The sequence below is a fragment of the Anolis sagrei genome, chromosome 2 (genome assembly GCF_037176765.1).
Source record: "Anolis sagrei isolate rAnoSag1 chromosome 2, rAnoSag1.mat, whole genome shotgun sequence".
NCBI lineage: Eukaryota > Metazoa > Chordata > Lepidosauria > Squamata > Dactyloidae > Anolis > Anolis sagrei.
In genome coordinates this window covers 260,999,040-261,026,493 of record NC_090022.1, presented here as the reverse complement: position 1 = coordinate 261,026,493, position 27,454 = coordinate 260,999,040, and the positions used below count along the sequence as shown (strand labels likewise).

General features: G+C 41.2%; 1 protein-coding gene across 5 annotated transcripts in view; it reads right to left on the bottom strand.

Moving 5' to 3' along the window:
- Positions 1 to 23,330, bottom strand: part of SSBP2 (single stranded DNA binding protein 2) — a 133,564-nt gene extending 110,234 nt beyond the window's left edge. For 2 of the 5 annotated variants that reach the window (XM_060761724.2, XM_060761727.2), the window contains exon 1: positions 23,179 to 23,329. In XM_060761724.2, the coding sequence (XP_060617707.1) occupies positions 23,179 to 23,237 (59 nt within the window). In that variant the 5' untranslated portion in view covers positions 23,238 to 23,329. Of the gene's footprint in view, positions 1 to 23,178 lie in introns of all 5 variants that reach the window. The other 3 variants (XM_060761726.2, XM_060761725.2, XM_067464554.1) reach the window with 3 other exon arrangements.
- Positions 23,331 to 27,454: the final 4,124 nt, after the last annotated feature.

Here is a 27,454-nt window from a genome sequence, read left to right as displayed (position 1 = left end):
TTCTGAACAGGGGCACAGACAACAAATCAAACACCACAGGGGTATGTGCCTTCCAAAGCTAAAAAAGATATATTTTAGGCTGGAGTTACACTTGAAAAATGTGTCCTTTTCAATTTACAAACAAATTCAATTTAAGAACAAATCTACAGAACCTATCTTGTTCATAACTTGGGGACTGCCTGTACTTCTAAAACAAATACATGTTATCTTTTAAAAATAATGTATGTTTTCTAATGTATATCATGTATCATGTAATGATGAAGGAGTTCTTTTTAAATGAAAACAGTGCATGCTTTGAAAAATATAATGCCCCCATCATCCAATCTAGAGTCATTTTAGCACTTTTAGTTATAGTACATTTTATATTCTCAATTAAGAACACATATGTATGAAAATTAGAAGTGTACTGCAGTCTTATAATAGTTTCCTAGGACTTATTTCTGAGAATGCACAAACTATACTATCAATTTTATTTAAAAAACTGCACCTGATATTATATTGGACTTAGAAGCACTAAATGTTGTATTATGTGAAATTTGAGTGTGCCTTTATTCTTTCTAGCTGAAAAAATTAGGAAACAAAAGTTGAGACTAGTAACCATCAATACATATTTCATTATGCATATGCAAATATTCTTAAATCTGAAAAAATCTGAAATCTACAAGGCTTCTGATCCCAAGCATTTCAAGTAAGAGAAACTCAATGTGTACATCTCTGTTAAAGAAAATGTGTTCCTGACATTAATGTTTTAACAGAGAGTCTGGGACAAAATGCAGAAATAATTGGGGGGGGGGGGGGGATTAGGTTCCTGCCTCAGAAAAAGGATAATTCAATATATTTCAGAAAAAGAAAAAAAAAAACCAAAACAAACTGAATCTTCTAGAGACTACTTGGATACTTCTTCCAAAAACCATCAATCTACACTTGGATTACCATATAGATTTATTCTTTTTTAACAGGCAAAGTGTAACTGGTAATGCAAATGTATCTACTTTCTTCTTTTCTCTCCATTTCGTTGTTCACACATGCTTGGTAGCAGATTCTAGAGACAGTTCCTGTATACTCTCCCTGTTGTAGGCAGGCACACACAGCCAGAGTAGGATTGACCATAGCAGAATCCCACTCTTTCCCTGTTTTAAGCTGTATGGCACTGCTCACTATGGTCTTTGTTTCTCCAACCCTTGTTCACCAGCTTTCCAAAGGAAATGCTGCTAAAAGAAAAGAATCCTCCAAGCTGGACAGATGAGGAGAAGGACAAGGGAATTGGTGCTTGTAAAAAGCGTCTGTAAATAGAAGTTAGGGAGATAGATGTCTGTATTCACCTGATGCAGAAGACAGCAAACTAAGAAGTGTTACGTAGGAAAGAACCATGTCATTATTATCCAAAGGACTTGTAAATACGTTGCTTCTTTTTTCACCAAAGGAACAACCCAAAAGACATTAACTGAATTGCAGAGTGGATTCCAAAAATAGTAGGTCATTGATATTACATCTTGGGTATAAGTCATTTGCAGCTCTTTTAATCAGTTATGTAACAATGATCTTTGAAAACACTGTTTTAAAGAGCATTTCACTGAAGAACATTATATTTTCCCAAAATTTCCTTGTTTCACACTAGAGGAGACTTGCTCTCATTTTTGTCAGAGTTGGCAAGGCAATTGCAATAGATCTTACTCAGGAAATAAGTAATTTTATGTATGTGGTAACAACCAGTTGTAGCAGCAAGATGTGTAATATCAGGACCACAGATATTACTGGGATTTTCCATATCTAAGCAGGTTATCAGGTTCCAACACAATGCTGTGCTGAGCTACATGTAACAGTAAGGTTGTAGATTGGGTCCAGATTGTTTTTGACAATCATTAATCAAGCAGAGCTTTGTGATCTCCACAGAAGTTTCTATGCAGAATTGAAGACTAAAGCTTGAAAGCTCAAGATGTATTTTTTAAAACTTTTAAATAATTAACTACAGATTATGAACTCTTTCGGGAATATTTTATGAAGTTTGAAAAATAAGCTCTGTTATTTTAACCAATACTTGCTGCTTTCTATTCTATGTTTTATATCAGTTTAGCAGTCCATTTAAGTTTTTACTTATTTTCCAATTATGCCAGTATTCTTCTAAAAATGCTATATATTCCATTACTGTTTTCTAATTTTCTATAAATTTAAATATTTTACATTAGTTTAGAAAAGCAAAGTAACATCTTTATTTAAAGTAATGGCTCTTGTAATTATGTTTAGCAGTGCTATTGAAGTTGCATTGTACCTAAATTTTGATCTGTAGATTTACAGCGAAACATCACTTTGGTAAAATTTTACTTTCTAATATCACTCAGTACTAGATGGCAGTAATCACAGTTACTGCCATACCACACATTTCAATATTTTAATCTTCACTATATTCCATGCCAATAAAATTCTTCCCATTTGTTCAGATTCTTCACAACTTCCCTTAAGGTTGAGTTGATGGTTGGGATAAGCCATTTGCACAGCACTCAAAACTGAAATAAAACAACCTGAACCAACTGGCACTACTCTTCAAGTACATGCACTGGAGAAGCCGTTTGTAAAGGATACACAACTTATATGACATCTTCATGGAAAATAATGGCACATATATGGATTAGTTGTTAGATGACCTATGCCAGGACTTCTCACAGCTTTCAGTGTGCGGCAGCCAGGTTGTTAACAGGAGTGGCGCTCAGGGAGCACACAACTCCTCTGCTGCATCAGCTCCACTGGCTGCCAGTTTGCTACCGGGCTCAATTCAAAGTGCTGGCTTTAGCCTATAAATCCCTAAATGGTTCCGGCCCAGCTTATCTATCCGAACGCATCTCTTCCTATGAACCCTCCAGGAACTTGAGATCGTCCAAGGAGGCCCTGCTCTCAATCTCGCCTGCTTCGCAAACACGTCTGGCGGGGACGAGAGACAGGGCCTTCTCTGTGGTGGCTCCTCAGCTATGGAACTCCCTGCCTAGGGATATTAGATTAGCTCCCTCCCTCCTGACCTTTCGGAAAAGAGTAAAAACTTGGCTCTTCAAGCAAGCAAACTTGAATCGGAAAATGACCCAGGAACGGCCCAAGACGATGGAACGGATGAGGATTTGAACGAGAGAACAGTTTTTTTGTTTGTTTTTTAGTTGTTATTATGCACTGTCTTTATGTTTAAATGCACTATAATGTTTCTTTTTTGCTTATCAATGTATGTATTTTTATGGCATTGAATTGTGCCGACTGTGTATGCCGCCTTGAGTCGCCTTCGGGCTGATATGGGCGGGATAGAAATCGTGTAAATAAATAAATAAATACTCTAGATTATGGTATCTTTTGGGGCCAACTTGCTTTTTCCTGGCAGGATCATTTGAGAAGATAATACTGCGGGGGTCCTGTTCATCTCCTGGGCTGCTGGCCTATGGAGTCTCTCAGGACTCTGTTTTGTCCCCCTGTGCTATCTGACATGAAGATACTAAGTAAAGTTGTCTGGAGATTTGAGGTTTAGCGTCAGCTATATGTTTATGACTCCAACTATCTTTCACCTTTCCACCAAACTTCAAGAAAGCTGTTTTGCTTCTAAGCAAACTGAAATTCAATCCAGATAAGATTTTCAATAAATTGATCAAAGAAATTCACCCTGTGGCTAGGTAGAATTACACTCCCACAGGTTTGCAGTGTGGGTCTACCACACTGTGTTTGTGCATCAACTCACAGCTGCTTTCATATTTTTCACAAACTTCTTTTAGTCAATGCTTCTTATATATTTCAATTTATGGTAATCCCTTTAATGAGATACCTTCAAGACATCCTGGTATTAGCTGCCCTGCTCAGGTATTGAAAACTCAGAGCCTTGAGTCAATCGACCTGCTATGCTATCTTCCTTCCATGTTGACAGACAATCATGAATATCTAAGGCCCTCTCTACACTGCCATACAATCCAGATTATTAAAACAGTAAATCCACATTATCTGCTTTGAATTGGATTATATGAGTCTCTACTGCCATATAATCCAGTCCAAAGCACATAATCTGGATTTTACATAGCAGTGTAGAAGGAGCCAAAGACATGAGATGATAATATAGTGCCCTGATGACTATGACTTGGAATTTGTGGAACTATAACAAAAACTCTAGAAAATATTTCAAGAAAACTGCAAAAATATACATCCATCCTTCCCTATTATATCTCACTGGCTATTCTAAAGTTGGCAAAACAAATATCTGACATTCAATTTACAAATCACCACATTCATATTGTGTGGTATTTCATTAGTAACATACTAAGGAAAGGGAAGGAAATGTGGGTCATATAATTTCTCCTAACACAGAATTATTGTTTCGGGTTTGAATCATTAGAGAATCAAGCAGATATAAGCAGTAGTGTAGTAAATTTTGAAATGTAAAACCTTCCTATCACAGCCCCTGTAGTCAAATACCCAAAATGGACTGGTGAATTTTGGCTAGCTACCAAAAAGATACTGAACATTATAAAACAAATACCACTTTGTTTACAGGGCAAGGTTGCATTCCAAGATTGGTAAGTTACTTTTAAGAAGAGTGCATATAATGAATCATGAAGACATCTATCCAGAGTGTAGCAATAGGATGATGGCTTAGAACAGGGGTGGGCAAAATGGGGCCAGCAGGCCACATGCAGCCCCCTTGGGTAATTTTTGTAGCTCCTAGGCATCAAAATTGGGGTTTTAAAGTTATTGTTACAAAATGCATCAAATTCCCACTAAGGTCGGATTGTTGAGTGTATTTTCATCATATTCTGCAGTTACCCAAAACATGGTGAAAATGCACCAATTCCCCCTTTAAGTGTTCGGGGACCATTTTTTGTGGGAACAGATGGAGCCTCCAATGCTCTTTTAGGGAGCTAATGAAATTCCTAGCTTGCCTGTTGTTGTTGTTCATTCGTTCAGTCGTCTCCGACTCTTCGTGACCTCATGGACCAGCCCACGCCAGAGCTCCCTGTTGGCCGTTACCACCCCCAGCTCCCTCAAGGTCAGTCCAGTCACTTCAAGGATGCCATCCATCCATCTTGCCCTTGGTCGGCCCCTCTTCCTTTTGCCTTCCACTTTCCCCAGCATAATTGTCTTCTCTAGGCTTTCCTGTCTCCTCATGATGTGACCAAAGTACTTCAACTTTGTCTCTAGTATCTTTCCCTCCAGTGAGCAGTCAGGCTTTATTTGCCTAGATATGGTCAAGAATCCAGCATCCTACTACTATTCAGCTATGGATAATGTAAGCATATAATTCTATCAATTCATATTAAAGTCACTTTTAAACTCTGCACAGTTATATACCTAGTCACCTGAGGTATCTGGAGCTTGGCAATCATTTCTTCTGGCTGCATAAATTCAATATGTAGGAAACAGTGAACTCAAAAATGGGGTAGACAAATCTTTTAGTTCTGTAAAATTCTTTGTCTCCTAGGAAGCTATCTGCAAGGGGTCACATGCTAGCAGTTGGCAGAAGCCAGTAATACATTGTGCCAAAGCAAAAACTGAACAGTCTACCTTTTTTCTCTGTCTCTTTTTGTGTCACCCTGTTTTCCCTCCCAGCTAATCCAGAAAGCTATATGGGAGGCGAGTGGAGCCACAGATATTAAACACTCTTGCCAGATGTCTGAACTGATCACCTGCAGGGATCTATGGGTAATTGTCATAGGGCTTCATGCAGCCCTAGTACACAGGCTGCCCACTTAACAAAAGACCATCCATCAGCTCAAATGCAGAACTTAGTTTTTCAATCCAAACTACAAAATTTTGTGGAGAATTGTTGGTACTTGTAGGCTTATATGAAGTAGGACTCAACTAAAGAAAAGAAAGTACTGTTAACTATTGCTGATTACCCTGACTTCCCTTATACTAACCTTCCCTTATAGCTAACCTTAAAAGCCATATTTTCACCTTATTTATTAGAAAAAACTATTTTGTATATTATCTCAATGCTATAACAAACAATGTAATCATTTTAGCTCTGAAACAACATAAGAGTTGTTCTCACTGCATTCCCCCCTCCCCGCTTGTTACAACAATGAAGTCACCTGAATCAATGAATCACCACTGCAACAATTTTACTGTCATTAAAAAGTAATTCAGCTCATCTAGAGCTATCACAAAATGCAGAAAGGTGGACCTACATTCACACAATGCACATGTTTTACCTCAAAGCATGCACAATATGCAGCATGTCTACAGTTGTTTACATAAGTAATGACAATGACAGAAGCAAACAACTGAACTGCCTTTCTTTCATTAAATTCATGTAAGAGTTTCACATATTTACAGGTGCATTTAAACTTGGATACACTCTTCAAACTGTATACTTTACACTTGGCAACAATACGTTGCCATTAAACTGCTGTTCAAAGATAAAGCTTTACCTCATTGTTTCCTGAGTAAACTAAAAAAAAAGCAGACACGATCTAAAGGGCGTCTTAGGCCTTATCTACACTGCTCTATAATGCAATTTGAAATTGTATTATAGGGCAATGTAAATGGGACTTAGGCTCAAAGAGGTCCCCTGCATTAATATAACAAGATATCTTCCTACTGTATTTAAAAACTACATATATTGTGTTTCAACTACTTACAGCAATCAATATGGAAAATTGAGATTCAGAAAATCCAGATCAAGACGTATATATGTTTTGGGAAATATGGTAGATGCTGTGGTTTAAAATATCAACTACTGGCTTAAAAATTAACGGTGACTTTAGTAAGCAGCAAAGATCTTCCCTCCAAGGGACTGGGACAGTGAACACATTAAAAGTGGCTACACACCCTGGAGTATTGTATATTCAGAAGTCTTCTCCTATTCCCATTCATTTATTCTACTTCACTGAAATTAATTCTTCATTTAAATCTGATTTTCAGGGTCGGGAGATGAGCAAAAAAGCTTTGTAAAGGATCAGGATCAGAGCGAAGCATTTACTGGAAGCCCAAATGTCAACAGACGTTACCCATTCAGGGATGCCCAACAGAATGCACATCTCATCAAAAGCCTTAACTAACATTTCTGAACACATTCTGCCTGTTTAAGAGAATGAGATATGACTTCTAAATCTCCCATAATAAGCATATTTATATTTAATACAGCAAAACCACAGACAGGCAAGCTGTGTAATACACATTTTAAACTAGTTATATCAAGAGCTATGGTTCTCAACTAAGAGGCAGTGAGACAACATTAGCAATGTGATACAAGTTTATTCATGACCTTTCCTCTCTGCATTTGAATAGGATCAGAATGCAGTATACTGCTATAACACCACCAATTATTGTAATATAGGGGGAGTATGTGCCCCCACGATCAACCATTTCTATGTAAAATGTTATTTAGGAGGTGACTTACCACAAAAGCATGTTACTTTCGTACTGTTCCTTCTAAATCACATTAAGAGAGAATATAGACCGGCTTCACACTCAGACCTCTGCCTCTCCAACCCACCCATCCAAAGTCAATCTTGATTACCCTGGCTTCAGTCTACAAAATCTAGAAGAATTCTACTGTTGCAGCCAACAAAAAGTCTCAATGCATTAGTTCAGTCATGGACAAACATTTTTGCCTTGGGGCCATATTGTGGGCCCGACCAAGACCCGGACCAGGAGGGAGACTAGACGGCCACACGCTGGGTGGGATGGGCCTGGGAGGGAGAAGGCCTGTGAGAGGGTAGGGCTGGGAGGGGGCAGGCCAGGGCCCAGGTCATCCTTAGGTTGTCCTCCTAGCTACAGGTGAGAGCACTCTTGAAGACTCTCAGTAGCTGCTTGTCTTCCTTGGGCTGTCCTCTCAGCATAAGGACTTGCCCTGTCCTTATGCTGGTTCATGTGGTGGCTGAGAGTGTTCCAGAGTACTCTCAGCTACTGTGTGCCTTCTTCCCCAGTCCTTTCTGCATCCAGATTTGGTGGCCACTGAGTCCTTATGACAAGAGGACAGGGAAAACTAGGAGGGCCTGAGGTAAGCGCTCAGGGGCTAGATTTCTCTCACTTCCTGTTGTCTCAACCCCGTTCCTAAATGTGACTAATTTGAAAGTTGGATGTTTGTAACTCGGGGCCTGCCTATTCTAACTAACTACACAGCTATTTTCTTGCTATGGAGAAAGATTTAGCAATGTCTCAAAAACTCAGATATAAACAGAATATCTGCTATTTTAGAAGTTGTTTACTCCTTGTTAAAGGTTCTGAAGCACATTTTGATAGATCAGCCAGGATAATTACTAATGTGCATTGAGCAGCTCTAGGAAACATAAGAGGGTTAAACCAACAATAAAGTGAGTACCTAATTAACTATCAATTGTTGAGTTTGTTTTATTTTGCTTTAAACGGCATTGAGTTAGATTCCTGAAAATGAGCAGCCAAAACTCAAAACAAAATCAATGTTAATTCAAAGAAAACTTGATCTTGACTTTGAATTCAAATGCTTCTTGAGAGGTATTTCCCCTCTCTGAATTTCTACCTTTCATGGTGTCAGTCGTCAGAGGAGGCAACATCTTTACACAGTGCTTTTCATCACTCTTAATATTTGCCTTTCTATAATTTGTGGAACACTGTGCATTTGTTTTTCCACCTCTTTCTATTCTTTTTTGCTTATGTGAATGTCTTTACCCCCACTTAAGAGGAGGAGAATATATACTAGTCTTCCAGAATTATGTGTAGTAGTCCAGAAAATTCAGATTCTGATCATTTATTCTTCAGGTCCTACCATGCTTATTTCCATTCATGTAAAGGACAAACTAGAAAATAGAAATGCATACATACAGATAGTTTCCCTTTTTAAAATACAGTTTGAGCATCCCTTTTCTGGAATTCTGAAAAACAAAATACCTGAAATTTCCCACAAGAGTGGCTGAGAGAGTAACACCTTTGCTTTCTGGTGGTTCGATGTACACAGACTTTGTTTCAGCCACAAACTTCTTTGAAATACTGTAAAATGAACTTCAGGCTAATGCATGTAATGTATATGTGAAACATAAGTGAATTCCATAGTTAAACTTGGGTCCCATCTCCAAGATATCTACCTTGTTGTGTTCATATATACAAATGCAAATGTTCCAAGTTTTTTTAAAAAAAACGTTCTGAGATCCAAATGCCTCTTTTTAGACAAGGAATACTCAGCTGTATTGGGATTCATCTGGAAGAGGAATAAGTGGCTAATTCTGCATAGAGCCTCAGTTCATATCTTTACCAGATTGCTAGTGTTAATGTAGTTCTCCATTCTAAAAACTTATGAAACAACTAGGTAAGGTACAGCCCTCCAGAAGTGTTGGGCTACAACTCACAACTTTCCTGACCATCAGCTTTCTGGGCGAGAACTATAGGAAAGCCGTAGTTTAGTATCTAAAGGGCTATACTTTGCTTAACTCTGTTTTAGAAAAAGAGATAAACAACAGTGACTACCTCCTCTTACATGAGGATTATCAGACTGGGATTAGTAAGGATAACTTTATCAGCACTAGAACATTAGCTATAGTTGAAATGGAATTCCAATCACACTTAAACAATTTGTGCATCCCCCTATTGCCCCCTGAAGAATCCTTAAGGCTTTTCAAAGAAAGGATCAATGTTTTTTCAAAAGTAATTTTGTCTTCAAATGGAGATAATGTTCGTCCGGATCCGGATCCGAATCAACAAGAGGACAAGTCAAAATATTTCCATTAAACAAAAGAAACCCTGATACCCCTCCCCTGAATGTAACAGTGTGAACAAATTTCCCACTGTGTCAACACACAATAGAACTCAAAATATTATTTGACCTAAATTGAAAAGTAATTTATTCAGGGAAAGGAATGTCCTAGCAAGAGCCAACATGTGTGCCATACTTTGTAAAAAAACACCAAAAAACAAAAAACAAAAAACTACAGAGGTTCTTCATAAAAATTGGAAGAAGTTGAAAGGAATTTGAAAGGAAAGTAATTCAACAACCCAACTTTTGAATGAATAATCAATATCAATATAGTAACTTATTAAGAAAGAAGGAAGGCTGTCCCCTGAGGGCCAAATTTCCTTTCAAGTGAGTATGACAGAACCAGAGTTGGATTATTGCCCAATGGCCATCTACACTTCTGTCCTTGTAAGACACCTTGTTGGAGGCTGCATGTCGATACACACTCTCATTTTCTCCCAGACATACACCTGTCTACTTCCAGCATCTCTTTTTTCTTATACACATGCCTCACAATTATCTGCCCACTCCATGGTCTCTTGCATTCAAGCATTCCTCAATGCACTTCATCTTGTGCACATACTCATTCTATTTTTTCTATTTCTCTTTTCTCTTCCCCTTTCTCTCTCCTTTCCCTCCTCTTCCTCATAGCTGTTATTCCTTTGCCCCCAATTCAAGACTATTCCAGTCACCTTCAAGAAGCAATTATATTTCAAGTAAATAGGATATTTTTCCTAAACTGAACTGCCTTGTGAAAGCATCACAAATGGGGAAGGATTTGTCCCTCTCTGGTTTTTGCCATCCTGAAAATCACCCTCAGTTCAGCAACTGGATGACATGGGGGCAGGAAGGCAGGACACATTTGCAAAAATGTAACCTCTTTTAAAAAAAAATCTAATTGCTGCATGGGAAACAGAACCACAGAAGGAAGCTTTATGGGCTAACTCTGACTCATAGGACAGCAGTTTCCCACATATGTTTTAGAAGTTGCTTCTTTGTAGTGGCTATGCCTGCAAAGTCCCAACATCTCATAATCCAAACTCTGAGATAGGTAGCTGAACATGTCAGAAAAGGGGAAATTGAGCAGCATGAAGGTAGTTGGCATAGGACAAAATAACAGATGTTTTAAAAAGATTTAAAACACACACACACACTCCCTTATCATCTAATTACATTTACTATTTTTTATTTCCTTATTACTGTTTCTACATGTATGGAGACTTTTATATCTTAACATTTTAATGCTGAAAGTATCAAGAGTATGATTATATTAATCCGTCAGAGCACAAAAGCAAGTCAGTGTAGTGTCCATTATGTCTACCTTTTCCCATGCAAACCAAAGGCTATACTGGTTATAGTGTGGCACAATGTAATCAAATTTTATTGACCTGAACCCAAACCTTGGTTTCAGGTAGAACATAACAAAATTCAAAAACTGAATGTACTTGCTCCTTTTGCCACCAAAACCATCAATTGTGGAGGAATATGGAGGTTTGGAAAGAAAAAAATGCTCCCAGTAGCTTGGAAAATACCATAAATATTATGAAGTAAAGAATGGAGACAAACAACTCAAGCTGGTGCTTGTGCATTTAGTGACTTAAGTGATTCATGGATTACACTTTAAATCTGAAGAATAAGCATGCTAGCAGGAACAAATCTACAGCCTGTGGTTCATACTGCAAGACGCACTAATTTCATTATAGTGAGCCAAATCACTATTTAAGAGAGGCTTTTATGCAGAGTTGGTTTTATGTGCAAAGCAGCTGTGAAAACAAGGGCGAAGGGACTTCAAAGTAGTGCTGCAAATGGGGGGAATCTGTTATTTCACCATTACATACAAGACAGGTATTGTTGCCATGTTAAGCAAACAAAATTTCCATTGAGGCACGAGTAAGGTACAGGCATTTTAAAACAATATACATCCTCATTTGGCCTACTATCAACCACAGAAATAATTAATTTTTTTCAGCTCTTTGCAGACAAGATTCAGGTATTTCTGGTTGATACCAGGACTGCAGAGGTAAACACAGTATCCCTGCTTTAGTGAGTTAAATCACATCTTTCCATTATAATATCACAGTTCAGGAAAATAGCTCTTCATGCACTCTTAATGCAAAAATGGATTCAAGTAACACTTAAGAGCACCTATGAGTCACTCTGTTGCTATTGCACATGTGAACATTGTTGATGTGGGACAGACTGTTGGAGAGCCCGTTTTAAATTGAATATACATTCCAGCCAATGTAAACTTCATAGATGAATTATGTACATGGGAAATGAAATAAATTTAGCTTTTGCTTCTGGAAATCCTGCGATATTCCATAGAATCACAGAGGGCAAAAAACAAACAAACTATAAATGTAACTTATACTGCTCTTAAAGCAAAAATTCAAAATATGTCAAATTAATACTGCTACTACTTTCAATTTCAATTTTAATTGTGCATGCACTTATTTGCTAGAACTTTGTTACTCTGAGTTTTTTCATAGTTATTGGCCATGGACAGTATTATAGACTACTAGTTTAGGGACCCAGTGTTGCCCGGGTTATTTGAAAAAGTCATTTTCTAATTTTACAAAATGCATAAGATTGTGGGTGAACGTCAACTCACATCATGCCAGGTTAACCCCCTGAAACTTCATCAGTGCTTAAAGTTCATTATATTGGGCAATTTTGCTCACTAGATGCATAATCGGTGGGGTCCGAGTGGTCTCTAGCTGCAGACTAAACTACAGCTCCCACTATGGTGAGTCAGTTCCCTCAAACCCCTTCAGTAAGTTCGGCTGATCATGGGGATTCTGTGTGCCAAGTTTGGTCCCGGTCTATTGTCGGTTGTGGTCACAGTGTCTCCGAATGTAGGTGAACTACAACTCCCTGAAATGAAAGTCAGAATTGGGCCAAATTTCCCACACAGAACCCTCATGCCTTGAAAGGACTGGCTAGCATGAGCCTCCTTCCAGCCTCACACTCTCTCCCTCGACTGCACATGCACACCATGTTGCCATGTACCAACCACGCCTGCTCTCCCCTCCCCCGCTTGGAGTCTCCCCTTAGCTGAGAGGCCAGCCAATCACACCAGAAGGAGAGCTTTTGTTTGGAGGATTCACTATTACTTTCCAAAAAGGAAGAGAAAGACGTGGAGAGATCTTTAGGCTTCTCTGACAAAGGGGTTCCTAAGACCATCAGAAATATATTTTTCTGATGGTCTTTGGTGATCCCTCTGAAATCCCCTTGCAACCCCCTCCCCCCTCCATGGGTTCCAATGCCCCCAGGTTGAGAAACACTGTTGTAGCAGATCTCAGTACACATAATGCTTCATAAGGGAGAACATGGTCCTTCAAATAATCGGGACCTGTCCCATAGGGCTTTATAGGTCAAAACAAACTCTTTGAATTGTGGCTAGCAGCCAGTAAAGCTGTTGCAACAAGGGAGTTATGTTTTCTCCGTAGCCACCCTGAGTTAGCAATCTGGCTGCAGCTCTTTATACCATCTGAAGTTTCCAAACACCTACCCAAGGCAGTCCCACATACAGTGCATTACACTAATCCACGTTGTAACGAAGGCATGGCAAGATCTAATACTTCAAGGAATGGGAATAGCTACTTCACCATCTTTAACTTTGTAAATGCACTAATAGCCACTACTGAAACTGCAATTTCTAAGCTCATATTTGAATCCGGGAGCACATCCAAGGTGTGGATCTGTATCTTGATTGGGAATGTAACCCCCTCCAATACAAGACGAAAACCCTGTTCCCTAAAATGCTTTTCAGCTAATAGGAAACACTTCTGTCTTGTCTAGATTATATTTCAATTTGTTTCCCCTCGCCCAGTCTATTACTGATGGAAAGGAGTAATAGAGTTGGATTTCATGTGCATACTGATGGCACTGAACCCCAAAATGCCAGACACCCTCTCCCAGTGATTTCATACTTATGTTATACAAGTTGGGAGAAAGAACAAGCTCAGGTTGAGTAGGAGTCCCAATAGCAGCACCTCTTGGGTTTGCTCCAGTAAAGTAGTACCTTAGACTCACATACTTAGAAGGATGCCATGGTCAATGGCATTTAAAGTGGTTGAAAGTTCCAGCAGAAACAGGAGCAGTCCCACTGTCTAGCCGACCCCCCCCCCCCCCCCGAGAATGTACCTGCCTTAATGATCAAAAATGCTTTGGGTTGCCATACAGAAAAGCACAATATACCCATTATATTATTTTATTTTAAATACTATTAGAGTGTTCTTATTTAAAACAAAAAGTGACTTATCAGGTAAATAGTTTCAAGCAGTTCTTATGATCAATTATTTTTTCTCATGTCAGGAGTGACTTGAGAAACTGCAAGTCGCTTCTGGTGTGAATGAATTGGCCGTCTGTAAGGACATTACCCAGGGGATGCCCAGATGTTTCACCATCCTGTGAGAGGCTTCTCTCATTTCCCCACATGAGAAGCTGGAGCTGACATACGGGAGCTCACCCCGCTCCCCGGATTCGAACCATCAACCTGTCGGTCAGCACAAGGGTTTAATCTGCTGTGCCACTGTGGTCAATGATTAAACAACAGCAATTGAATTGCTGTTGTTGTAGTGTGTATTCACATCATTTTTGACCAATGGCAATCCTAAAATGTAGCTATAACAGTTTTCTTGGCAAGATCTGTTCAGAGAAGGCTTGCCATTATTGCCGCCCCCCCCTAAGACTGAGAGACTTGTCCAAGGTCACCCAATGAGTTCCAAAGCCAAGGAGGAATTCAAATCCTGATCTCCAGAGATGGAGTCCAGTGCTCAAACCAATATAGCATTCTGTCTTATACTGATAATGAGTTTGTTTCATTACTCATGGACACATCCCTCTTACTTATTCTGTCCTCAAAACTTTAGGAAAGTGACAGAATGCCTGCCTGTGTCTTTTTTTGTCAGAAATTAATTGAACTGAGAGCTTGGACTTTTGTGAAGCCTCTTCTTTCATATGTATTCTTCCATTTTATACAATCCCTTCAACACATACAACCATTAAGCATTAGGAAAGTCCAAAAGCTAGAGACCTCATCACAATAATAATAATAATAATAATAATAATAATAATAATAAGTATTATTATTATTATTATTATTATTTAATTTTCCTGCCTTCATCTATTCGAAGGGACTCGGGGCAGCTTACATGGGGACAAGCCCGAACAAACATAGATTAAAAACACAACGAAATAAAATAAGCAATATCATAATAACATAAAACATCTTAAAACAACCAAAAGTCTGAGAAGTAATAAATAATAAACAAAGGGCTAAAATCAGCAGCATGCACTGATTTTAGCCCAGATCACTGACAGAGACAGCCAGCTCCCATCAGATGATGCTTGTCAGGCCCGTAGCCAGGATTTTGTTTTGGGGGGAGCTGAGTTTGGTTCGGGGGAGGGGGGAGCTGAGTCTGAGTGAAAGAGGGTCTACCCTAGCAAACCTTTTGTATCGTTACCCCAATACCCCCATGCATATGGGATATATTGAGCATGGTGATCAGATCATGATATGAATAAACATAAGAGTTTAAATAATGTACCAGTAGGGCCTTCTCGCAGACCACCATGAGAATTTCGGGGGGGGGGGGCTGAAGCCCCCCCCCCCCCCCGGCTACATGCCCGATGCTTGCGCGGCTCTATGGGCGAAGAATGGCAGAGTCGATGCATGCCACCACTCCCATGTTGCCATAGAATCCCATGTTGCCATAGAATCCACAGGGGGAAGCCATGCACTCATGCTTCCGCCCAACTGATCATCCTCACCTGGATCCAGGTGATACGGGATGTGGGGCGCTGGATTTCCCACTCCCCTCCCACTCTCCCTGGCGGCTATGTGACAAGGTAAAAGCCTCTCCCTCTTGGAAACATTGCAAATTCTAAATGATATGAGAAACTATGTCATTCTGTGTTCTGTCTGTGCCAAACCTAAAGCAGAAACCAGAAATATAGTTCAGTAACATTTTCACCCTTTCTGCTAAATTCTTCCTTTCCTAGAATCTATATTTATAGCAGTCAGAAAATCTTTTCCTTTTCACTGCACTGGAAGAACAGCCTGACTTAGGAACCCAAACTTGAATGCGATGATGGTTCATTATCTCATTATGTATTATTATTTTATTCTATATCACATTGCCAAAAATGTTGAAACAGACACATGTTCATGAAAGTGTTTTAATCTTAGCTCCATATATTTAAAATAATACAATGTTTATCTTTATGTCATAGAGCTTAGGATAGCTCCATATATAATAGAGAAATATTTTTTTAATAAAAATCAGACCACTGCTAAATACAATCAGAATGCTGTGCCTATTGTGAATCTTCAAGTCATTTCCAAGGTTTGGTGATCCTAAGGCTAACTAATCATAGGGTTTTGTTGGAAAGAGTTGTTACTCAGAGGAGGCCTTCCTCTGAGGCTGAAGGAATGTGGTTTGCCTAAGGCCGTTTAATGGATTTCCATGGCCGAGCAGGGATTCAAAACTTGGGTCTCCTGCAGTCTTAGCCCAACATTCAAACCTCTACACCACAATGACTCTAATCAGAATTTTAGAGATTTAAAATAGATGATTCCATTTTACCTTATCTCTCTTTGTCCAAACATATATGGGCCCACAAAACATAAAACAGACTGATATTCATAAATGTTGTCCTTGCAGTGTTTTCTTCATCCTTGGAATGCCAAAATTAACCCAGGAAAACCCCACCTGAGAATTCCCCACTGCATCCAAACCAGGAAAGCAACGATTATCAAGATTATAACAAGTTATCGTCTTCAAAAGAAAAAAAAAAAGGCAAAACATGATTTTAAGTTCTGGGTTGTTTCCAATTTTGACTATAGAGCTCCCTGTTGCATCCAAAGCACAAAACTATGAATAACTGAAGACATTCTGGATTACTCACAGTAAAACAAGAAAGAAAGAGAAAAGAACCACTATGCTTATCTTAGCTTTTTAAGTGAAGATAATGGGTGAATGAAGCTCTCTAGCGTGGCCTCTGGCAAGGCTGCCATTTACTGACTAGTAATTATAAAATATTACACATTTATTCCAAAATAATTTTATAGATGTTTTATAGTAATAGTTAGTCTCAACTACAGAATATCCATAGATTGAATTGGAACACAATAAGGTCTGCGCTGGTGGCACAGTGGATTAAATCGCTGAGCTGCTGAACTTGCTGACCGAACTTGCTCCCACTGTTAGGCCCAACTTCTGCCAACCTAGCAGTTCAAAAACATGCAGATGTAAGTAGATCAATAGGTACGGCTTCTGCAGAACGGTGCTCCATGCAGTCATGCTGGCTACATGACCTTGGAGGTGTCTAAGGACAACACTGGCTCTTCGGCTTAGAAATAGAGATGAGCACCACCCCCCAGAGATGGACACGACTAGCCTTAATGTCAGGGGAAACCTTGACCTTTAAGTGAATACTTATATAACTTCTATTTATTTAACGTAACTGACAAAATTTTATTTAAGTCCACATGTGTAACCTCCATGAAAATCGATGAACCCCTCAGATATTTGATAAAGAAATTAAGCTACTACAAAAGAAACATAAAAGAGAGCCAGTCAAAATACAAAAAAGTAATTTTATTGCACATAATTGCAAGAACATTGTAGGAATTACTAAATATTTTTTATAAAAAATCCCAGCCAGAATGATTATTGGAATACATGTCAATTCTACTTTATTTCAATTCCAACTTAGAAGGGATATATAAGCTTTCACTATCAACAGGTTTATAATGTCAAAATTCAGTTTTGTGTCACAGATTTATACTATAACACTATGCTCATGTAATTCAATGCTACATAAACACAACTGTTATATTTACATTCTGAAGATGAAAGCAGAGTGGTTTTCAATCTTCCTAAGTTTCCTGATATAACGAAAAAACATATAGGAAAATAATTCCTGCAAACAAAAACACTCAGTTTACAACCTGAGCATAGCTATTTGGGACTAAATTATGATTATATAATGACATTTATTTCTAAGTAAATAGGCTTAGTATTATATTAATTGCTGCAGTGTTAGATCCATAAAACTGTATATCTCCATTTAGGTCAATAGTCCTTAAGCATACAAAATTAGGATACAAATCCTATAAATATACATAAAAAGACTTTTAAATTGCAGGTATATGGGCAGAGCAAATTTCTGAAGTAAACAAAACAAACAAATGTAAAAGCAACTGTTTCTCTATTAAATGGTCCCTGATCATGTTTCTGGTGGCTTGGGCCACCACTACTTTATAAAAAGCTCAGAAAGATGCTTCTCCCCTCCCCTCATCTGTACTCATTTTGATAGGAAGGCAACTGCTCTCAGCAGAATCATTTCCCCTGGGTGACAACCGTACAGCAGTGGAAAAATACTATACGAAAATAATGTTCAGAAATCTTGCATAGTTGAAAGGCTTACTTAACAGAAATAAAATATTGATTGAAAAAATAACAAAAAGAAGACTTTGATGTGCAAACAATAAATACAGAAATTATTCTATTGGAGTATGTATGCAGTTCTATCTAAAACAAGCATCTAATTATTTCCACAGCATTCTAAATAATCCTTCTTTTCCAACATAAATTGGAAATCGTGGTTGTGCTACACTTTTGTATTATTTTTAAAAAATATTGCCTAGGTTGGAGAGAATGAACTCTATACAAGCAACACAGATTCTTCACTGGAAACAGTAATGAACCAGGAGATGAATGTATTTAGATCAAATAGCACCATCTAGCAGTTCCCCTAACTTCACTTAAAGGGTACACATTACTCAGAGACTGTAGCCGCTTTCCCTTTTGTAACAAAACAGGTATCTGTATAGCTTCCTGTTTTGTGATATTCCTTTGATATTTTCTGCTATATTCCATGGAAAAAAATGTTGGAGCACTAACACATTTCACTCTAAGACATAACACTCTAAGGACAACCAAAACAGCTATGATACAGCCAAGGCCTCTACTTTAATAACTAACATACAGGTTTCTGGACAACAAAAACAGAAGAGCTGAAGCTGTCACTGCTTGACAATAATAATAAATTACAAACCTAGCTGCACAACTTTGCCCAAGGATTTTAAAATTCTATCATTTTATCAGAGAGGAAAATAACTTTGTAAACATTTTTAAACAGGATACATTGTTTTCAGATCCAAACATTCCAGTGCACAAAGTAAGAGATGCAAACACCAAGTATTTAAGTCTTGAATGTTTCAGACGAATGTTTTAGGTCGGGTCTGTTTCTTTGTCTTTGGAATCAGGAAGTAACTCTCCTCTTTAAAAAACGCTGCAGCAAGGAAAACCTTTAGGTGAAGGTTCAGTGCAAACTGCCTCAAGGGAAACTTCTCAACCATGTTTGGCAGATTCATTCTCTTGTCGAGGAAAGCTCCAAGTTACACACAATGATAAAACCCATACATATTAAAACCATTTCTAACGATATATTGTTGACCTCAGGTATCTCAGGCTCAGCCTATGAAGGTGACTGACTAGCAGGCTGTGGAAGGCTACAGTCAGAAAAGCTACAAAATATAAGATTTCTCACTCAGGACTATACATCCAAACAGAAATAGAAAATTTGTTCTTCTCCATATTCAAGCACTCCTTATGTCAAACATGGGCAAACTTGGGCCCTCCAGGAGTTTTGGACTCCAACTCCCACAATTCCTAACAGCCTCAGGCCCCTTCCTTTTCCCCCTCAGTCGCTTAAGCAGCTGAGGGGGAAAAGGAAGGGGCCTGCAGCTGTTAGGAATTGTGGGAGTTGGAATCCAAAACACCTGGAGGGCCCAAGTTTGCCCATGCCTGTCCTATGTCTATCCAGATCAAGGAGATAGATGAGTGAAGACTACAACTTTCACTAGTAGGAACAGCTTGCAAAAATCCAACTTTAGGATGGACTTTAACTCACAAACAAATATTATATAGCAACAAATAAAGAAAACCATGCTCTTCGTATTTTTATCTTATTTGAATTTATTAATATTGCCTTACAGTATAACAGCTTTGACCCATTGTTTTCTTAAAATAATCACAATAATAAGACAATCAGACCTTATTATTTGCTAATTTCTGCAGTGGCAAACATTTAAACATACACATTTTTCCATCCTTATTTTTCTAAAAGTTTCAGATGCCCCCATAACAGGTGGATCAAGGTATTGCAACAGAAATAATATATACTGCAGTAGGTAAGGTCGTTCACCAACGTTATAAGAAGACTACAAGAGCAGCACCCAGTTTACTCTTTTCTTCAACATATCCACTCCATAAGGATAAATGCACATTCCTCTCCAAGCCTGAACCCGATCTTTACCTCTTATTACAGAATCGTTTCTTTAGCTTAATACACCTCCTGCTTCAACAACAGCCCTGTCAACAACCAACAGCAGACTATAAGCTCCGATGTAATCTTACAGGCCATGCAAGACTGTGTGCAAGAAGAGCAAAGGGAGACAGGAAAAGAAAGGCTGTACTTCCGATGAAGGGGTGTGTGTGTACGCTTTATGTCATGGAGTGTGCACAAGTTGAGTGTAATGGAATGCATGTATAAATTGAGTGTCATGGAGTTAGAGTATAAACTGAATGTCCTGTAGTTTATGTGTAAACTGACTGTTGTAGAGTGCATGTATGCATGTGAGTGAGTGTTGTGGAGTGCATGTGTGTGTCGAGGGTCCTGGAAGGTGTGTGTCCTGGAGTGCATGTATGTATGTGCATTAGTGTTGTGGACTGTGTGAGCTGAGTGTCCTGGAGAGAGTGTGTCTGCATGGAATGTGCGTAAGTTGACTGTTGTAAAATGGGTGTGTGAGAGCTGAGTTTTGTGGAGTGCACGTGTGCAAACTCAATGTCCTGGAGAGAGTGCATGTGTGTTAACTGACTGTGGTGTGGTGTGTGTGCACAGACTGAGTGTCCTGAAGAGTAAGTCAAGTGTTGTGGAGTGTGTGCAAGCTGACTGTTGTGGAGAAAGCAAGTGTGTAACCTGAGTATCCTGAAGAGTGTGTAAGTAAAGTGCTGTGAAGTGTGTATGTGCAGGTTGACTGTTGTGGAGAAAGCATGAGTGTATGTGTGTAACCTGAGTGTTCTGAAGAGTGGTAAGTCAAGTGATGTGGAGTGTGTGTGCAAGTTGGTTGCTGTGGAGAAAGCATGTGTGCACGTGTGTAACCTGAGTGTCCTGAAGAGTGTGTAAGTCAAGTGTTGCGGAATGTGTGCGCACACAAGTTGACTGTCATGGAGAAAGTGTGTGTGTGTGTATGTATACACTGAGTGTCTTGAAGAGTGTGTAAGTCAAGTGTTGTGGAGTGTGCAAGTTGCTCATTGAGGAGGTGTGTGTGTACACAATGTGTCCTGAAGTGTGTATAAGTCAAGTGTTGTGGAGTGTGTGTGCAAGTTGACTGTTGTGGAGAAAGAGGATGTGTGTGTAACCTGAGTGCCCTGAGAGTGTTGTGGAGTGTAAGTTGACTGTAGTTGAAAAAGTGTGTGTGTAACCTGAGTATCCTGAAGTGTGTACAAGTTGAGTGTTGTGGAATGCGTGTGCGCAAGTTGATTGCTGTGCAGAAAGAGCGAGTGTGTGTAGAACCTGAGTGTCCTGAGAGTGTTGTAGAGTGTAAGTTGACTGTAGTCGAAAAAGTGTGTGTGTGTAACCTGTGTGTCCTGAAATGTGTGCAAGTTGATTGTTGTGCAGAAAGAGCGAGTGTGTATATAACCTAAGTGTCCTGAGAGTGTTGTAGAGTGTAAGTTGACTGTAGTCAAAAAAGTGTGTGTGTGTAACCTGTGTGTCCTGAAGTGTGTGCAAGTTGATTGTTGTGGAGAAAGAGCGAGTGTGTGTATAAGCTGGGTGTCCTGAGAGTGTTGTGGAGTGTAAGTTGACTGTAGTCGAAAAAGTGTGTGTGTGTAACCTGTGTATCTTGCAGTGTGTGCAAGTTGATTGTTGAGGAGAAAGAGCGAGTGTGTGTAACCTAAGTGTCCTGAGAGTGTTGTGGAGTGTAAGTTGACTGTAGTTGAAAAAGTGTGTGTGTGTGTGTAACCTGTGTCCTGAAGTGTGTACAAGTTGAGTGTTGTGGAATGTGTGTGTGTACAAGTTGTTGTGCAGAAAGAGCAAGTGTGTGTATAACCTGAGTGCCCTGAGAGTGTTGTGGAGTGTAAGTTGACTGTAGTCGAAGAAGTGTGTATGTGTGTACCCTGTGTGTCCTGAAGTGTGTGCAAGTTGATTGTTGTGGAGAAAGAGCGAGTGTGTGTGTAACCTGAGTGTCCTGAGAGTGTTGTACAGTGTAAGTTGACTGTAGTCGAAGAAGTGTGTATGTGTGTACCCTGTGTGTCCTGAAGTGTGTGCAAGTTGATTGTTGTGGAGAAAGAGCGAGTGTGTGTGTAACCTGAGTGTCCTGAGAGTGTTGTACAGTGTAAGTTGACTGTAGTCAAAAAAGTGTGTGTGTGTGTAACGTGAGTGTCCTGAAGTGTGTGCAAGTTGATTGTTGTGGAGAAAGAGCGAGTGTGTGTGTAACCTGAGTGTCCTGAGAGTGTTGCGGAGTGTAAGTTGACTGTAGTCGAAAAAGTGTGTGTGTGTGTGTGTGTGTAACCTGTGTATCTTGAAGTGTGTGCAAGTTGACTGTTGAGGAGAAAGAGTGAGTGTGTGTAACCTGAGTGTCCTGAGAGTATTGTAGAGTGAAAGTTGACTGTAGTCAAAAAAGTGTGTGTGTGTGTGTAACCTGAGTGTCCTGAAGTGTGTCCAAGTCGAGTGTTGTGGAGAGTGTGTGTGGAAGCTGAGTGTTGTGGAGAAAGCGCGTGCGTGTGTACACACTGAGTGTCCTGGAGTTCACAGGCGAGGGGAGGAGAGCTCTCTCCAGCGAGTCCCTCCTTCAGCGGAAGCTTCACCCCACCACCACCACCACCGCCACTACCATCCAGACTCTTTTGTTACCAAAGTTATTCCAAAAAAACAACAACAACCCACCCCAAACCGACACCGTGACCCCGGCGGTGAGGAAAGAAGGAAGTGGGGGGAAGAACAGTCTGAAGGGAGGGAAGGCAAGCGGGCGCTGGAGCCCAAAGGAGAATCCTCGCTCCCTCCCGCAGCGCGAGGAAGGCAGGCAGGCAGGCAGGCGGGCACCACACAGCCGGCGCGAGCCACTTTCTCCTCCTCAGGAAACTCAAGCGGGAGACTGACGGGCTGACCCGGGGCTGCCCCGCCTGGCCCCGGCCCCACCCCCTTGGAAGGGGCCCCGCGGTTCCCTGTCCCTCCCCCGCGCGGAGAGGCTGTTCCCTGTTGCCTGACACCCCGACTCCTGGCGCCCCCCTCCCCCCTTCCTCCTCCTCCTCCTCCGCTGCTGCTGCTGCTGCTTCTCCTCCTGGCGCGAGGCCCCGCTCTGCCTCACGCGCCAAAGTTACTTTGTGCGGGGCCTCCTTCCTTCCCTTCCTTGCTTGCTTCCCTGCTTCCCTCCCTCCCCGCGCGCCCCCCTCCCGGCCCCGTCCGGCTGCGGCGGCCCGTCGGACTGTACTACTCACTTCTCCCTGGCCTGGCTGTCGGACGGGACGCTGCTGTTGCTCTTGCCTTTGCCGTACATGCCTGCAGAGAGCTCCGACTGTCACGCACCTGTCAACCCATCACAGCCTCCCCGGGAACAGCCCAGTCGCCATGGAGACGCCGCCACACACGCGCGCCATTGGCCCGCCGCGCCGAGCGGCACGCCCCCGCCGCCGTGATTGACAGGCCGGGGAGAACCAGGGCCGGGCGGCTCTTCCCTCCTCCCTCCCCTCCCTCCTCCTCCTCCTTCACCAGCCTCCGGCTCCTCCCCCCTCCCCCTCCCTCGCGCTCTCTCCCTTCCCCGGCGCAAGGGGGAATTAGAAACGGTTCTAGAAGGATTTTAAACAACTGGCTGTTCCCTGCACTTGCCGCGCCGCCCTCCGCCGCTGCCAGAGACGGAGGCTGCCGAGGAGAGACAGAAACTGCGGGGTGGACTCTCGCTCCAGCGCTTCTCCCGCACGCCGCGCGCCGGATCGGATCGGATCGGGCTTCTCCTCCTCCTCCTCCTCCTCCTCCTCCTGAGCGGCAGCCGGAGAGAGGCGCCTTCCTGCACTTGCCCCGCAAAGGGGACCCCAGGGGCCTCGCCGCCCAAGCAGCAACCCATGAACACACACACACAGAAATGTGTGTGAGTGTGCCACACAGTAAACACACACACACACATGTATATCGACACAACGCGTGGCCACACAACTGATACACAAGCACATGTATCTGCAAGCACAATCCATGACCACACAAGGAACGCACGCATATATGCGTGCACACAATACATGTCATACAATACACACACATGATTACAAGTGTCACACAGTCACAATGCACACACATAGATACAGATACAAACAACCCATGACTACACAATTGACATACAAGCACATGTATCTGTATGCACAAGCCATGACCATGTATGTGTGTTTGCGTCACACATTGAACACACACATATAAATACACTCAACCCACAACCATACAATTGACACACAAGCACATCTATCCGCATTCACAATCCATGACCATGTGTGTGTCACACAATACACACACACATATACACAAACACAATCCATAACTACACAGTTAACACACAAACACATGTATCTGCATGCACAACTCATGGTCACATGTGTGTGACAAACATTGAACACACACAAATATAGATACATACACACAATCCATTACCACACAATCAACACACAAGAACATGTATCTCCATGCACAACCAATGGCCACATGTGTGTGTCAAACATTGAACACACACAAATATAGATACAACCCGCAACCACACAACTGACACACAAGCACATGTATCTGCATGCACAATCCATGGCCATGTGTGTGTCGCACACTGAACACATACACACATACACACACATACCCCATGATCACACAATTGACACACAAGCACATGGATCTGCATGCACAATCCATGACCACATATGTGTGTGTCACACATTGAACACATATGCACACATACATACACAATCCATGACCTCATATATGTGTGTGTGTGTGTGTCTCACACAATGGATATCTATAAATACACAAACTTTAAATACATAACCCATGACCACATATGTGTTTGTCACACAAAAGATACACACACACATACTATTACCACATAGAATCGTAGAGTTGGAAGAGACCTTGTGGGCCATCCAGTCCAACCACCTGCCAAGAACTAGTACAATCACATTCAATGTACATAAATCACTTGTTTATATAAGTGAGTCAGACAATTGACATATGTGTGTGTCACACAATGGGGACACACAGTCAGGTATACAAGACTCCTGCAGCTCCCCTTCCAGTCAAAACTCACCAACATCCTGCTCCCAACAGAAAAGTTACCTCAGGAAAGCTCTTCCAACAGAAAAGTTACCTCAGGAAAGCTCTCTCTCATCAGCCACAAACATGACTACCACATCATCGGTGGCCACATGCTTTGCCCTGTCTACACCAACCACTGAATGCAGTCCTTCCATACCGGTTCAAAACTGCGTGAAATGGTCAATGGCCTTTGTCAGCCCCTTTGAGAGAGTAATGGATAGTCCTCAGCTTCTTGTTTTCTTGAAACATTGCCAGAAAAACCATTTCCAGGCCTCCTTCTCGGTCAACAGACTTTCCCCTGATATCAGGGAAGCTCTTGCATCTTATTTTTTCCTCCTTTACCAGCTTCTCTCTACTAAGAAAGAAAAGGATGGAAGAAGCAAAAGGGGAAACCGAGGAAGGTTGCAAAGTGAGACAGATAAGCAGAGCAACTGTCACAGACTGCTGTGTTTGAGACCACTTTCTGCAGACTCTAGAAGTGTTTTCCAAAGGTCTCCTGAGGAGGATTTAATGGCGCAATTTCCTGCCTCACTCCATTTTACAGAAGGTCCAGAACAGGGATAAGCCAACTTGGAGCCTCCAGGTGTTTTGGACTTCAATTCCCACCATTCCTAACAGCCTCAGGCCCCTTCCTTTTCCCTCTCAGCTGCTAAGCGGCTGAGGCTGTTAGGAATGGTGGGAGTTGAAGTCCAAAACACCTGGAGGCCCCAAGTTGTCCCATGCCTGGTGTAGATCTACCCTGTGTCTTACCAAGTTCTTCTTATCGGCTTGGAAGTGATCCTGGATTCATTCCCAAGCTGATAAGAAGATAAGAAGAACTTGGTAAGACACAGGGTAGATCTACACCAGGCATGGGACAACTTGGGGCCTCCAGGTGTTTTGGACTTCAACTCCCACCAGGCTTCCTGAGCCTGGAACCCTAGGTTTCGGAGCTTTTGTGCAATTAAAACTTGTGCGCCTGCTGCGCCCGTACCTCAGGAAGCCTGGTCTGGCCAGGGTGGTCCATGCTCTGGTTAGATCCTGAATAGACTACTGCAATGCACTTTAAATGGAGGTTGCCTTTGAAGACTGTTCGGAAACTTCAACTAATCCAACGGGCAGCATCCAGGTAACTAACTGGAGCGACATACAGGGAGCACACCACCGCCCTGTTGTGCCAGCTCCACTGGCTGCCAGTCCACTTCCAAGCACAATTCAAAGTGCTGGTATTTGCCTATGAAGCAGTATATGGTTCCGGCCCAGCTTACCTGTCTGAACAAATCTCCCTCTATGTCCTGCTTCGTAGCTTAAGACCGTCCAGGGAGGCCCTGCTCTCGGTCCCTCCAGTCTCGCAAGTGCGCTTGGCGGGGACAAGGGACAGAGCCTTCTCAGTGGTGGTCCCTCGCCTATGGAATTTGCTCCTCAGTGAGAGCAAATTCTCTCCTTTCTTTTAGGAAGAAGGTTCCCTCCTTTCTTTTAGGAAGAAGGTTAAATCATGGCTCTGGGACCAGGCCTTTGGACAGCAAGCATGACAGCACCTTGGATATTGAACTGGACTGAAATTGGCTATGTGGTTGATGACAATGTTTTTAATGTTTTATTTACTGTTTTAAACTGTTGCTATTTGTGTTTATATTTGTATTATACTGAGGCTTCAAATTGTGGCCAGTTTGTAAGCTGCCCTGAGTCCCCCTTCAGGGGTTGAGAAGGGCGGGATAGAAATAACGGAAATAAATAAATAAATATTCTTAAGCTGTAGTTCTTAAGAGATGCTGTCGATGTACTCTTTGCCTTGCAAAATTTAAAATGCAGCTCTGGTCCTTGGGAATTCTGCTACGAAACCGTAGTCCAAACAAATTTAAAATCAGCTCACTGCCCGATTGTGAAAATAATATCCAGGTTGATGTCTGGCTGTGGCATGTATTTGATATTTGTAAATAAATACCATGGGCCAATGTGATAGGGAGAACATCAGATGTCAGACTGTAATTCAGGGGGATCCACTCCCTGATAATTCATTTCTTTGATATATTGAAAACTTGCACACACACACCCCACAACAACAGAACTGTAATTTTCACAAAGCCAAAAGCGGGGATGGTCCTGAGGTGTGTGTATAGAGAGTAAATGCATGGAGCCTGCATGTTAAAAAAAAGAAAGAAAGGATTGGAGGGCAGGAAATTACAGTGCTGTCAGCCCAAGTCCTGCCCCAAGTAGAAAGATTTGAGGAATAGAAGCAGAACAAATGCTGTTGGGGAAGAACTGAAGTGATGTCTCCTAATGAGGATTGTCCATCCAACATTTTAAGACTCTCTGCAAAAAGTCAACACATACCTAGATCTGACAGATTTTATATACAGTAGAGTCTTACTTATCCAACATAAATGGGCCAGCAGAACGTTGAATAAGCGAATATGTTGGATAACAAGGAGAGATTAAGGAAAAGCCTATTAA